The sequence below is a fragment of the Saccoglossus kowalevskii genome, chromosome 17 (genome assembly GCF_978046115.1).
Source record: "Saccoglossus kowalevskii chromosome 17, keSacKowa6.1, whole genome shotgun sequence".
Classification (NCBI taxonomy): domain Eukaryota; kingdom Metazoa; phylum Hemichordata; class Enteropneusta; family Harrimaniidae; genus Saccoglossus; species Saccoglossus kowalevskii.
This window is the reverse complement of record NC_140657.1, coordinates 12,294,707-12,309,342: the sequence shown is the minus strand read 5'-3', so window position 1 is coordinate 12,309,342 and position 14,636 is coordinate 12,294,707. Positions and strand designations below refer to the sequence as shown.

Genomic DNA, 14,636 nt, shown 5'->3' with positions numbered 1-14,636 from the left:
AATTAGACAAGGATGTCTGCTTCATTAATGCGCGGTTAATGACTATTGCCTGGCTTTGATAGACTATATACACTTTTTGAAAATCAAACACGCGTTATACGACGAGCACTGCACTTTATCAATGGACACATTGACAATTTATCTATATTGACAAACTGAAACTTTAAATATGAAAATAAATCTATAAAAATGGCACAGTCCATCATTGACATAATCTTCAGTATCAGCATCATTTTATCATACGAGAAATGTGTTCGTTATGTACCTGTGCAACCAATTCATACTATCTGACAAACGTAATGTCGATTGGCATTTAAATAAATAACATTGATGGTAACTTTCTCAAAACGTATATTCTGTTATTTGCATGTGAACCTAGTAGCAATCATAATGAGAGCAGATCTTCTCAGTAGCCAGTAGCGTTACTTCACTGTCATGAAGGTCACATTGGCAAGTTATCTTATTATTGCAATAAGTAGGAACTCCAGTAGCTAACATCTTGACAGTCTGATTGTAGACAGTATCTTTGGATGGTATAATATTTCTTGAGCAACCTTGAGTGACAACCCTGGGAGATCTTTGCTTAAGAATCTGTCTCTGCAGTAAATCTTGACTCGTGGATCCGGGAACAGCCACCAGTAGCACTGTATACAATCGAAACCTATAGTTAGGCTGCCAACGCTCACACCGGCGAACAGTAAAACGCGGAGACACTTTATAAATTTTTGACCAGTTTAGTATGATAGAAATAATAACCCCAATAGACAGAGTGCACGTCAAGACCGAATAACAGTGGTTCCAGCATTTTATAATACATGCTTTCTATTGATAATTGCACTTTATAATAATATTCATGAGATATGTCTACGTCATAACCTCGTTAAAGTTATTAGCATAGTGTGTACGCAGTGCGCATGCTTCGGGCCTTTTTTTCAATATTCCACAATGCATCATCACACTGTGATAAATTGTAATTTACGTTTTATGCAAGGTAACGTTCAGCACCGTCAATGAGGTTTGACATTCTCACTTAGCATTACAATAATTTATTTTACCTGTTTTTCAATATAGAAGTCGCTGTGTGAGAGTGTTGATATACAATGTAACCAAAGGGCGTGATGCAAAAATGTGGAAGCAGACCATGTGCAGATTCTGGTCACTGGAATTCTCTATCTAGTTGGTTGTGTTATAATGCTTCTTGATCCAGATATTATGACAAAGGGAAAACAGCATGATAATGTTAAGATTTAAACAACATACTCATGAGATTCATTACTCACTGTTTATTAACTCTCAAAGCAATTAAAGACGGCACACACATTTTGCTTCATCTTTTGGTGTATTCAACAATCAATATTACAAGCCGTTTTACTTTAGTTAAGTTTATTTTGATATGTTGCTGGACATAATATTATTTGCTCCGGCACAATGTTAAAGTTTATTCATATTAGAAAAAAACACGATGGTCTCTAGTACATCATTGAAATAAGTCACATGATCTGTGGTCGAGAATGGTTAAGCAATATTAACCTGTAAGCTTTCAAGCATAATTATAAAGTGTAACTATTATCGTATATTTGAAGGGTGTTATATACAATAATGTTTTGACCTTTTGTAGTATAGATGTATATAGTGGTACATGTATTACGTTCGACATAACAAATAACTAGTAAATTAATCTGGTACACTTCCATGTACACATAATGACATCGTGGCGAGACAAATGTTACTAGAAATTGGTTTTAAAAACGTTTGTAATTAGATGGGTTTAGTTTGCATATTACGTGACTGTATACTGACAACTTGAGTTGTCAACACATCAAACTGTTCAAATGTATAACCGTTTTTGTTAAAACATTTGATTTAATGGTTTGAATGTTCTTTACCTCTCTCATTCCGTTGATGTAAAATGATAACCCAAAGTTATTACACGCGGAGGTAGTTATAGGATCAAATATCACGCACATGTTGTTGCCTGGGGTAAGCGGCATCTTTGAAGTTGACTACATTATGATTACTGTAAAACATGTTGAAAAAGCGGCATGCAATTTTAGCGAATTGTGGTAAAATGACGTAATGGCGAAATGTTGATTTCGCGAATCTCTCTCGTCATTGTTGATTTCTTTGTTTGGCGGCCATTTTAAATTGATAATAAGTCTTTAGCGAATCTGTTCTCTCGCTAAATTCGCGAAAAAGACGTACTCGCAAAAAAGACAAATGTTTTACAGTACGTTGTTTGCTCATAATATTCTTGTTAACACATGAAGCATTACTTATTAGTTTTATTTTTCACCTTCAGTCTATCTAGCTTAATGTCTCTAGTCATGTCATGTTAAATGTATTTATTCATTACATTAAACATTTCAATTATGTTTATCTTAACTATTCTTTAGTAATGTATTTTTTGATTGTAAATTCAAATTGAAAATGTAACTTCAGATTATCGATTCATCTTCAGTTGAATTGTTATGTATTATCGGACACATAGAGGAGCTCGTTTAAATTATACGCACATTTTCACAGGTGTGGGGATATCGCCATATTAGATGGATTCAACATTGAAGCTCTGTCAATAGAATTATAACGATGAAGAAAATGAATCTAATGATTAGATCACATGAAATTAACGACTGTCTAGCACTGCGTCATCCAGCTTACTAACTCGAGGATGGATAACAACACCGTGCATGTTTAATTGAATCGGTTGTTAAACTTATGATAGCTACATGGCATGCACGCTCGCAAAATGTATGAATATATAGGGCTGTTTATTACTGAAACATACGAGAATCAATAAATTTATCGCTGCATGCCCAGTACATCTGCCGACAATAGTTACGTGTGTGGTCATATTTGGTGCGTAGCGTAGGCGGCATACTAAAGTGTCCTGTATATGAACACTTATATTGTCTGGTGTTTTAGGTCGTAACATTGCATCGGTGTTTGTTTTTTTAAAATACTTCAAAATAAAAAAGTTTAGAAGAAAAGTGTTTTATTTACTCTCATGAACTCGTTTACATATGCATGTCGGATATATAAACACTTATGAAGCATGCACATTCGGGTGTTCACATGTAAGAATTCTCATATGTGATTGGAACTACGACTATTGTCCACCAAATGCGGAGTATCAAAATCCGTTGGGTCACGAGGTACTTAATTCACCACGTGTCTCGATTTCCCGTTGTACTTCTACGATGTTAAAACCATACGCGTTCATACTATTAATTCTTCCAAACCCTAGTGCTTGATATAAAACTATTGTCTGATTGTGATGTCATGACCATCTAATTATGCTCATAATTACGTCACCTTCAGTGATTGTCTAGTTGGCATTATACAATACTGTTGAGTAAATATCTGGACGTAAATTCAATACTGATGCCACGATTCAGCTGTATATCTTATTTGACAATCAGCTGGCTTGGTATGTTGTTCGTGCTGAACGAATTTATTTTTGATGCTGGCCCTGTTACTAGTCTAGAAATGTACCAATTTACTGGTGATACTCCACTAAAATATATTATATATTATTTTTAAATAACGTTGAAAACAAATCAAAACATTCAACATCTGAATGCCTAAAGAACAGGTGATTTCAATACCCTAGATGTGAACCTGTGTCTGTATGTTAGTTCAATCATAACATGGTCCATCTTTTATCAGATTATCTTTATCAGTTAAATTTGTGCTGACATAATGGTATAAATTAACAACTGAACTTTACAATTGTTATCTGTAACCAAACCAATGACTAATAACAAACCCATATAGTATATACCGTATCGGATTTTTACAAAACTGAACATGGTGATATACGGAATCATTAAAATATAGAAAAACGTATTTCAAGGACGTCATTGTTTTAATCCTTGTGTTATCATGCATTATATAAATATGGAATAGTAGGTTCACGTGATATCATATTTTAAGCTGGCTATATATATATATATATTCAAAAAAATATTTCACATGCTGGTACTTGTGATCACTATATTTCATATTATTGGTTGCTTTAGAGAAGAATCTAAACCGTAAGTATACCTTGTAAATTGAATTTCCTCTCTTGTTGTACAATTTATTGTTGTATGAAGTTCTCAATGATGATATTTTTTTCAATTTAAATGCTATATTATTTCCTTTTTTGTGATAATATGATCATTTGTTCTGACCTTTGTATGTGGGTGAGGTCTTCGCGCCATGTCAATGGTTATGTTGGCTGTTTTATTTTTTTGTAATTTTACCATCACTATCTGAACTAACTAAAAGACAATATAAAAAAAACAATATCAATAATAGTCAATAACGAAACCATATGCTATATTTCCATTGCGATATGGTTGTTTTGCATGCACCTGTGTTAATCCGATCAGCGCCATATTGGTCAAACGATAATAATAGAAGAATAATATAATCAAAAGCTCTTCGACGATAACCACATTTACAATAATAACAAATATCAATCGATACAGCAATATGTGTATGATTGATTACAGTATATTGTTCCTAATATGTTAATTATTTATTATATTACTAGTTTCTTTAACTATAAACATTTATAGAACGCACTACACTGTATCTTCGAGCACTGAGTCATAAACAAACTGGTTACAACCAATAAATAGATACAGTAAACAAGACATTGTCAATGTGATAGTCCGTGTTTGAATTGTAGGGATAAGATATCACATGACTACCGATGCGATATCCAGAATATCGAGCAAATGTATGAATTACATATCCTTAAAACTACAATCGTTTAAACAAGATGGCTGCCGGTCAGTCATTTCATAGTATATGGTGACCTACAATGCATGTATCTTTGTCCGATATGATGTATGTATGAAGTTCAAACTTGATTGGCCTAGGCATATCAGATATCTTGATCCGCATTTTTTTAAACAGTCGGTCAATGTGAACTCGATTCGAAAAATAGAGGGTAAAGGATGTGTTAAATTCATGTACTATTTCTGGTCCATTTTTGCTAATCGACCAACTTCAATAAAATCATGAAACCAATGTAATGTCCAATATAATGTTTGAAGTATGCTTTAAGTTTGAACAAGATCGATCAAAATATGTATGATATATGGCTGGAGATGGACAGACGAACGAAAGCAAGCAGGCACGCATACACACACGCACCGAGGACAAATTCATAAGCTCACATATGTTGAAACAAAAACGTCACTAGCACTGTTTAAAAAAGAACGTCTTAACGTTGTTTTTAATATAATTAATAGTAGCGCTAGGCGAAGTTCCATAGCTGAGGAAAGATTAGCAAAATGTGTGTATTATCTAAGCTTGTCAAAATTATTTTCATAATTCTAGATAAATCATTCGACTCTCATATGTGGTTTTTTCTAAGATGACAAAATCAGTGTGTGTCGTCGGTGCAGGCGTCATTGGTATGGGTACCGGTGTTTGCATACAAGAGAGTCTGCCTGGTGTACAGGTTACCGTCATTTCAGATAAATTTTCTCCAGACACGACAAGTGATATTGCTGGAGGATTATGGGCCCCACACGAGGTAGCACAGACACCAGTTCACCTAATGCAGTAAGTATTGCCAAATATACCAACAATGTCGTAGCAAATAAGATTACTCATTTTAATATTGCCAATTTCTGGATACTTCAGAATAATGTTTCTCTATTTTTACCTTCTTTTTATATAATTTAATTGTTCAATGGTTAGCCCCCCTAATAATGTAATAAACCATATATGTATACCGATGTATTCCAAACAGTGCTGAACTTGATACTATAAAGACGTGCTTCGTTCAGACATTGTTCTAGACGCGTTTTATATGTTCTGTGTTGTCACTAATACTTGTTTTACACTATAGGAAATGGAGTAACACGACATTTAAATACTTAGCAGACCTGGTTAAAAGTGAATATGCACATGACGCAGGCGTTCACCTTGCTTCGGGGTATCATGTTTTTAAAGAAGAAATCAAGGTGACTTTATTTTATTTCCGTCATCGTAAAGGCTCTTACTAACAAAAATGCAATATTCAATAGCATTTGTTATATCAGCTAAGGGTTCCCAGGCTGTAGTCAAGATTTAGTGAATAAAGAGTAAATGATGAAAAAGCATGAGAAACGACACTACAGCTGCTTACAATATTAATATGATGTTTCAGCCACACCCACCATTATGGTCAGCAATTATGGGTTGTAAATGTCACAAAACCAATGTTGCCCTTCTACCTATCTTAAACATTGACAATTCAAGTTGCTTAAGTTCATAAAGGACTGACTATTCACAATATAACTCTATAAAAAAGTGTATGATTTCCACATCTATATAAGAATAGACCAAAACTGGAGGATTTACTAACGTGTAAACAAACTCAAATAAATCCACGGCCTAGTCAATAGGTCGCGGGAACAAGATTGGTATAAGAATACTCGCTTCCAGATACAAATTTACTTCAAAGCACATATAAATGCCAATTTTTGAAAACCTTTTCAGACTAATTTGAGTAAACTGACTGTACCAAAAACAATAGCTATTGCTTATGGTAAAATTATTTTGAACGCTCGGTATCAACTATTTTGTCTTGTTTTACGGAATCTACAAAAAAATAAATTGAGCAAGTGATGCGACCTTTGAAATCAAATATGCATGGCTTGTGTTTTATAGGTTTAAGGTTGGCGTACCTACCCGAAATTAATTGACAACTTTTTGAGTAAAATTATTCTTATAAGTACGTTGAAGTATGAGTATTTTGTGTAGGACCCCGATTGGAAGGGTAGTGTGTATGGTTTCAGAACAATCACAGAAGACTCTGAAGAAATGAACCTATTTCCAGGATATAAGTAAGTTCTAAAAGCTTTTGTTAAAGCTAGCGGACCTGTGATAAGGAAGAAAATGTTTAATTTTCACTGACTCAATTTGTGGTATAGTTTGTCTCTCGTGCAATCGGAGTAGTTTACATTCCTTGTACCATACTTGGTTGGAGCGTTGGTTTTTATTATTAGCAAATACTAATCACTGGATTTTAACAAACTTCAAATCTACAAAAAAAATATTTACTAATATCTAGAGTATAACCTCGTAGGCGTATCCTCATAGGGGCAGCAGCCTGACGCCATTCTCATTTAATGTAATGAACACTTACCCATTGCCGAGCGGGCAGTAAACCTCAAAAGTTGAAGCCAACATTTCCATGATACATGATAACTATTAAACAACACATTTTTAAGCATGCAACTAAACCAATGAGTTATATGTTTCTAGACATGCATGGTTCTTTACGTCTATTATGTGTGAAGGTCCTAGATACATCCCATGGTTAACTGCCAGGTAAGAAGCTTGTACTTATGAAAAAATATCGCTTCATCAACATTTTCAATGTGAATTAATATACCATACCCATAGTTTTTAGCGCAAAATGTGCACTGATAAATTCACAACAGGCACCAACTGTTTTGAACGGTTCACTGACAGGAATATCTACTGACCAATGCATTATTCGACGTACAATATTGCAACAAGACTGTAGGCACATTAACAGTCCCAATGAGTGAGAATGTATGTACTTAACATTAAGCTAAAAGGAATAGCCATGGCCTCCGACTAAGAACTAATTAAGTATATATTTAAGATATCTAACGTTTATTTAAGTTTATACCACACAAGTAAATTATGCATACAGATGATTTTGTCTTAAATAAAGGCACATACACTTCAGAATATACATACTATTTCATAATATACTATTGAATATTTGTGCAGTAAATAAATGCAAAAGAACTTCACTAATTATATGCAGAATATTCACATACAAACACACACAAACGAGAACTAGGACACGTTTAAGTGTGTTGAGGACGTGGGCTGCATTCAACCGGAAAATCACAGTGGTACAATGATGGACGTGGTTAATATATGACGTATGCATCAGTATTTTGCCTCACACTTTATTCGGAGATTCGAATTACAAATGTCCAACTAGTCAGTGTAAGAGCGTATCTGCTTACAGTGGCGAGACGCTTTGGTAGTGGTAGTGGTAGTGGTAGAACTGGATTGGCATACTAGTCCGGTATGTGGTAATAATAAATAGATTGAAAAACTAGTTCCGTATGTGGTAAAAGTGGAATTACAAACTAGTCAGGTATAGGAAAATGTGGATTAACAGACTAGTACATTATGTGGTAAAGTTGTTTTGAACAAATCAAGTCAGGTATTTGGTGATCGAGAAACTAGTCAGGTATGAGGTAAAAGAGGATTGACGTACTAGTGAGGTATTTTGTAAAAGTGGATTTATTAGTGGTCTGGTTTGAAGTAAAAGTGTATTTAGAAACCAGTTAGGTAGGAGATATTTGAGAGATTTGCATACATGTAATGGCTTTCTTTTCATTCAAGATTTCACAGAAATGGTGGAAAGACAATAAAAAGGAAACTAAACACCTTAGATGAGGTAATAGTATATTGTTGTCCGTCTGTCTGTTATGGTATGGTTTAAGTTATAGTGGCATTCTGAATATGAGGGCTGTTAGATGGATGTTGCCCTGTCTTCCAAATTTCTCAGACAAGCAATAATGTTTTTTTTAAACATCATACAATACATATTCACGTTAAATTGTTTTTCAGTCGATCTAAATATAACATAACATGGAGCCAAATCAATATTTGTTCTCCAGCAACCTTAATGGTTATCAGGGTGCATGTTCATATTACTACATTAACATTCTGTCATGTATATTACTTGTTCTCTTAGCCCAAAGTCCGGAATAGGGATGTGTACGTCCGATTGTCCATCATCCTTTCTCGAACATGCCTTAACCTTTTTCAAACTTTATATAAATAGGATTCATATGAGGTGCATATTTGGTTGACCTTTGACCGTCTAGTCACCTTGTTTATGCCAAAATACCAAACTCAACATTTGAACATACATACATTCTCATACATGCCTAGACTGATTTAGCATTGACATCACTCATGGTAGGTTTCTGATGAACGTCAATTTGTTTCGAAAACGGTCGATAAGAAGGCTTTTTTGTCAGTGTTTTTAACTGAATTGGTTTAAATTTGGTACAAGAGCGAGACATAATATGTTGAATGTTATCTGAATGGTTATTCATTGATTGTTATGAAATTTAGTCGACTGGCAGCTGTTTTATCATCAAAGCTTTCTCATGCATGCATGTGTCAAATTTCCAAGTGTGTTATCCGTTTCTCATATTTATAATTACAGACATAGTTTAAATTGTTTTATAATTTTATTCAAAACGGTCAACTGGTGACCAGATTGGTGTTATTTCAATTAGAACAATTTTGCTGTAGGTAAAAATGCAAAACATAATAATATACATTGGCACGTTGCTTTTTTGTGTTTCGATGACTTTTGACAACTGGTAGCCATTTTGTTTATTTTTTATTTTTAGTATTAACAATATTTGTTTTGTGATTTAATTTATTGGTAGATAGGTTGCCATGTTTATTTTTGTTTCTTGTTTCATTTTTCGGATATAATTTGGCTGATATGTTGACAAATTAGGTTCAAAGACAAGCAAGACTTACGTACGTTGGTTTGCTTTGCATTTTAATGAACTTGTGGCCGTTTTTGGTTTTGTACATATCCCAGGCATACCTGGGCTGAATTGATTCAAACTTGGAATGAACCACACAAATAATGTTGTGACTCATTTGTACATAATACAACATTGTACCATGTGATATTAGTACTATCGGGTGTTACTTTGACAGAACAAAACCCGGATAAGGAGTCATGTGAAGTATAACTTTGTTATAAATTTGTATAACACCATATTTGTAAATGCTGAATATTCTCCCAATATTTAATTTACATTCTTCATTGTTTATAATTGACACATTCAACTAAAAACTGGATAGAGATTATGTAAGTGACAATGTCTTTTCAATTCTCCTTTCAGCTAGCGGGAAAATATGATGTAATTGTTAACTGTTCTGGACTTGGTGCTTATTCATTGGTAGATGACAAAACCATGTACCCAGTCAGAGGGCAGCTTTTAAGAGTATGTGTTAAATCATTAACGTTAAATCAGTGTTTGCTAATGAATCCGTTTTAGCGCTCTCATTGTATAAGTCAGTTTATATCACAAAGCAAATCAATATTTTGTATAATTTATGATGTTGTTATTGTTTTAAGTTTTTTGAATAGTTTGTATTATTTTTTCTACAATTTATTTGTTAATTATATACCAACTGGATATAATTTTCATATGGCTACTTGCCTTGATCGGATTTTGTGAACACAAATTGATAAATGTTTATTGAATTTTTGAAAGGTTACACTAGTTTACTTTTGTGTTCAGATGTTTATTTATAATCTACGAACACAATCTGTTGAAATATGTCTCTTTCATCTAACATGAAAATAAAATAGGCAAAATGCAAACGCGATTTTTTGTTTATTTTACAGGTAGGGTAAAACTATAGATATTGAAAGTAGAGTTACCAGAAATACAATTTTTAAACATTTTCCCTATCCCACATACTAATTAGTCTATTCAATGATAATGTTCATTGCGCCAAAAATATACAAATTTCATTTACAGAAAGAACGTATCGACAAAACAAGACCAATGTAGATAGTAAATGTGTTTTTAGTGCATTATTTAGCAATTTAGAACATAGAATATATAGGTATCGTTTTGAACTAAACAAAACAGCTTATGAATGCAGTTGTTAGCCAATTTGATTAAAGATTACAAATAGATTTCTTTCCAAGACAATTAACTAAGATTACATAATTACATAATTTCACAAATTTTATTTCAGGTAGATGCCCCATGGATAAAACATTTCGTTGCATTTGATGATTACATTTATTACATATTACCTGGGTACGTTTTTCTCATTGTTTCATATTTTCACCCTACAATTTTATTGGTCAGGCTTTTTGAACAATGTTCTTTTAAACGAGCTTGCATTTCTACATCGTTCTTTCATTCTAAAACTGATTTATACCACTTTGTATTCAGAATACATGACCCCCGACGCTGAACCCTTGAAATGTAAATTTGGCTTTTCTATATTGTTACATTACTGAGAAGGTACATTGATGCCCTTAAATATGGAGTACTAGGTACCTCTCTGCTCTAATCTGTGAGAAAATATTTTTTATATTCTCAGTGATAAAACCATTGCTTTGGGTGGAACGCATCAGCGTGATGACTGGCGAACAACAAACGATGAGGAAGATTGTCAACGCGTGTTTAAAGAGTGTTGTAAATTAGTGCCAAGTTTGCGAGTAAGTGATGATTACCATAGCAACAGCATTATTTGTTTATTAACTGACAAAATGAATAACAAACGTTAAAAAGTTGATCTTTTGTTTAACTGTGGTGTAACCCCGAGGTAACGAAGTTTACTTTATTTCTATTTGTCAATTTATTTTCTGTGAAGAGATAAATCCAGAAAAAATTCTTGGTTTTCGTAGTTTCCATGATTGTAACAATGGACAAGAAATTAAATTATAGTAGCCTGAAAATTTAATTTACCCTAGTTTGTTTCATTTTAGCCCACACATGCTTGGTGCGATTGGATTCAAACTTCACATGCATTTTCTATATGACTAATGATGGCTGAATGGCCAATGTAATGCCAAAAATGTATCAAAATTATTTTAAAATTCACTTTCAAAAAAAAGGCCACATGTGCATTTTGTTTCAACTCAGTTTAGAATACAATCACTTTTTCTTACCTCGTACCATATCATCACTTCATAACACAAAGTTTCTTCGTTTCGAGTTACTTCGTGCCAAGTCACTTCGTATCACACAGTCACTTACCTGACCACACACACACTATTTGAGTATGCATAGTATTGTACGTTTTAAAGCAAAATAGCATTGGATATTTTGAATGGAGTTATTTTACAACGTTTTTAAAGCAGCATTGGTTTATTTGGTTTCATTTACAGATTATGTTTTCCAGAGAATGATTATTATATTATGTGCATTTAATGGTCACGCGCAATGTTATTCTGTGCGATTACAGCAATAAATTCAATAATTTTTCAATAATATAACAAGTCATGACAGTAATTACGCGCTCCCTTGAATTCAACGTAACCACCTTATTCCCTGTTGGACAAATACAGTTAATGTGGTTGTAGTGTATTGTAAATGTATTTTCTGTTAGTAACACAAAATTCACATTTTCGGTCATTAAGTACATACAGTTAATCAGCTAATAGGTAACTCTAGCAATATTCGATAGTCGTTATAACTGAACCGTTATTTGTTATCACATGGACTAGAATCAAGTGAGCGATTGACGTGAATTGATCGTATGGTACGAAGTGATTTAAGGACAACGCGACTCGGTGGTGCGAATTGACCTTGTTGTACAACGTGATCGTATGGGAGTTGTTTGGTATTAATTCGCGGTGATTCCATTTAGCCATAACACTGACTTTCTTTATAAATATATGAATAGATTTCCCATAATAGTAGTGTGGGAAATTTCTGCTGAAAAAAACAAAGAACAAAATTGTTGCTTTATTTGTTTCCTACATGTTTATTATAATTGTCAAAAATGTTAATGTTATTTAAAATGATTAGATATAATGGGTTAATTTGTTTGTTCGGTTACTGCCAATAGAGAAGTAAGCCGATACTCAAACTGGCTGGATCAAGACCTGGTAGGCCAACAGTTAGATTAGAAAAACAAAGGATGGTTCATGGAAGAAATGAAATAAAGGTAAACATGTGTAACTTAGCGTCCAGGGAAATTTCAGGAAATCTAGTGATATACAGTAAGCTGATATCATTCATTTGATTTGCATTGGACAAACGACATTAATTCCGCAATTCTTCATATCTTGCCATACTTTTTTTTCAAAACAAATTTCAGATTATTGCGTTTATTTTCACTTATCAATGAGAATTGGATGATTATGACGGACTTTATGCCAAATTGAAAACAACATTCCGATATTATTCTGGACATTGTTTTTATCACAATGTGTGCGATACACAACAGTGACGAGAACGCCTTTGCCTCGCTTGTCCTTTTAAAAAACAGTCTACCCTTAACGGCATTAATAACACTAGAGGACTGACTAACGTTTAGTCTTAAGAGCATGCAGTTCCACTAACTCTCGGCAGTATGTATGCCCAAAAACATCGGACTTTTCACAACCCACTCCGCCGAAACATACCGTATATATCTATAGAGTCACTTTCACTTCATATGCGATAAATGCGTAATGCAAATACACTATCCAAACATTATCAATTGGCAATGAGTACAGTGTATAATTCAATTAGACTGTACACGATTGCATAATGATATGTTGCGTAAACGCCGTAGAGTATTTTATGTTGAACCAAAACACTACAAAAGGGGACATCTCACATTTTGACCGACATTCAGCATGAATCGTGGAACTAAATGATTTTAAACGTTTACTGCTGTGTACACAAGGTCAGACAGAAAAATACATAATGTGACATCCCTGGATCAAGGTTCCGTCACAGATTGTGTTCACACTTAGTAATATATCCCCGAATGGCTGAACTTTTAATGTTAAAGATGGATTGAATTCAAGCAGGCCGTTCAAGGCCCGAATCGAAGTCAAACATAGTACATACATGGAACATAATGTGATTCAAATTGATTGACACATTTTACACCTACATTAAACATCATGTGACACATACTTGTGTGCCTATTTCATACTCTTAATATGTTTAGCAATGACGTAATGCAGTGTCATAATATGGACAATAGTATATCATAACATTAACTCATGTGTTCTTTACGTAACAGATTGTACATAACTATGGCCATGGAGGAGCTGGTATCACTCTGCATTGGGGATGTGCACAGCATGCTACTGAACTAGTGCAAGAATACCTGCAAGAAAAAAATACAGTATTTAGTAAACTTTGATAAACAACATTATTTAGTCGTAATACTATATCAGTACTAATGTATGTGTTGAGTTTAAAATACGTAATTAAACTGTAAATTATTTGACTCGTCTGTATGCTGACAGTCTTCTCATCTTCGACAGCGGAGAGTTGTTGTTCAGAATTTACTAGGAAAGTATTTTTATTTGTTATTATCATTATTACTAGTGCAGGGTGTAATAGTTTATCACAAATAATAATAACAGCCATATCTGTGTCATCCGTTCATTATATAGATGTTATGTTGTAAATGACAATTTAGAGCTACAAATTATCTACAAATAATGATATTTCCTTCAAGATAGCTTTTAAAGATTTTTGAAATGTTTTTTTGTACACATACAATAACAATTTTGAGCTAAAATATAAGCAATAGTTTAGGTCTTTGTTGATACATTTCAAAATTACGAGGCGCGGAATGTAAATTTATTATTTTGTGTATACTAGAAGGAAACGTGCTAATAATTCAAAATTACGTACGTATTGGAGGCCGTGGCGTGTGTGTTTTAAAATGATGTGTGCATTTTAAATAAACGGCGTGACTGTGCGTTTTAATGGTGTGTGCTTCAAAAAATCATTATATTAAATGGCGTGGGTGTTTTAAAAAACGTGTGTTTTAAATATGACGTGTGAATTAAAAATGATGTGTGTCTTAAAATGACGTGTGTGTTTTACAATTATGTGTATTTAAAAAAAACGTGTGTGTTTAAAAGGACA

General features: G+C 33.5%; 1 protein-coding gene across 2 annotated transcripts; it reads left to right on the top strand.

The window, feature by feature from the left end:
• Positions 1–3,958: 3,958 nt before the first annotated feature.
• Positions 3,959–14,580, top strand: LOC144344840 (D-aspartate oxidase-like). 2 transcript variants are annotated; one of them, XM_078006653.2, is made up of 11 exons: positions 3,959–4,034; positions 5,369–5,559; positions 5,849–5,963; positions 6,745–6,827; positions 7,249–7,314; positions 8,377–8,431; positions 9,912–10,013; positions 10,780–10,844; positions 11,134–11,251; positions 12,607–12,705; positions 13,777–14,580. In XM_078006653.2, exons 2-11 carry the CDS (start codon positions 5,369–5,371, stop codon positions 13,897–13,899), a joined length of 1,017 nt encoding a protein of 338 aa, XP_077862779.1. In that variant the 5' UTR covers positions 3,959–4,034; the 3' UTR covers positions 13,900–14,580. The 2 variants fall into 2 exon arrangements, with proteins under 2 accessions (XP_077862779.1, XP_085348284.1); XM_085492158.1 differs by lacking the exon at positions 7,249–7,314.
• Positions 14,581–14,636: the final 56 nt, after the last annotated feature.

Bases quoted from the DNA above. Each gene is read 5' to 3' on its own strand.
- LOC144344840 (XM_078006653.2), top strand. From the start codon at position 5,369: ATGACAAAATCAGTGTGTGTCGTCGGTGCAGGCGTCATTGGTATGGGT. The intron at 5,964-6,744 runs GTGACTTTATTT...TATTTTGTGTAG, and splicing joins TTTTTAAAGAAGAAATCAAG to GACCCCGATTGGAAGGGTAG. The intron at 7,315-8,376 runs GTAAGAAGCTTG...TTTTCATTCAAG, and splicing joins ATCCCATGGTTAACTGCCAG to ATTTCACAGAAATGGTGGAA.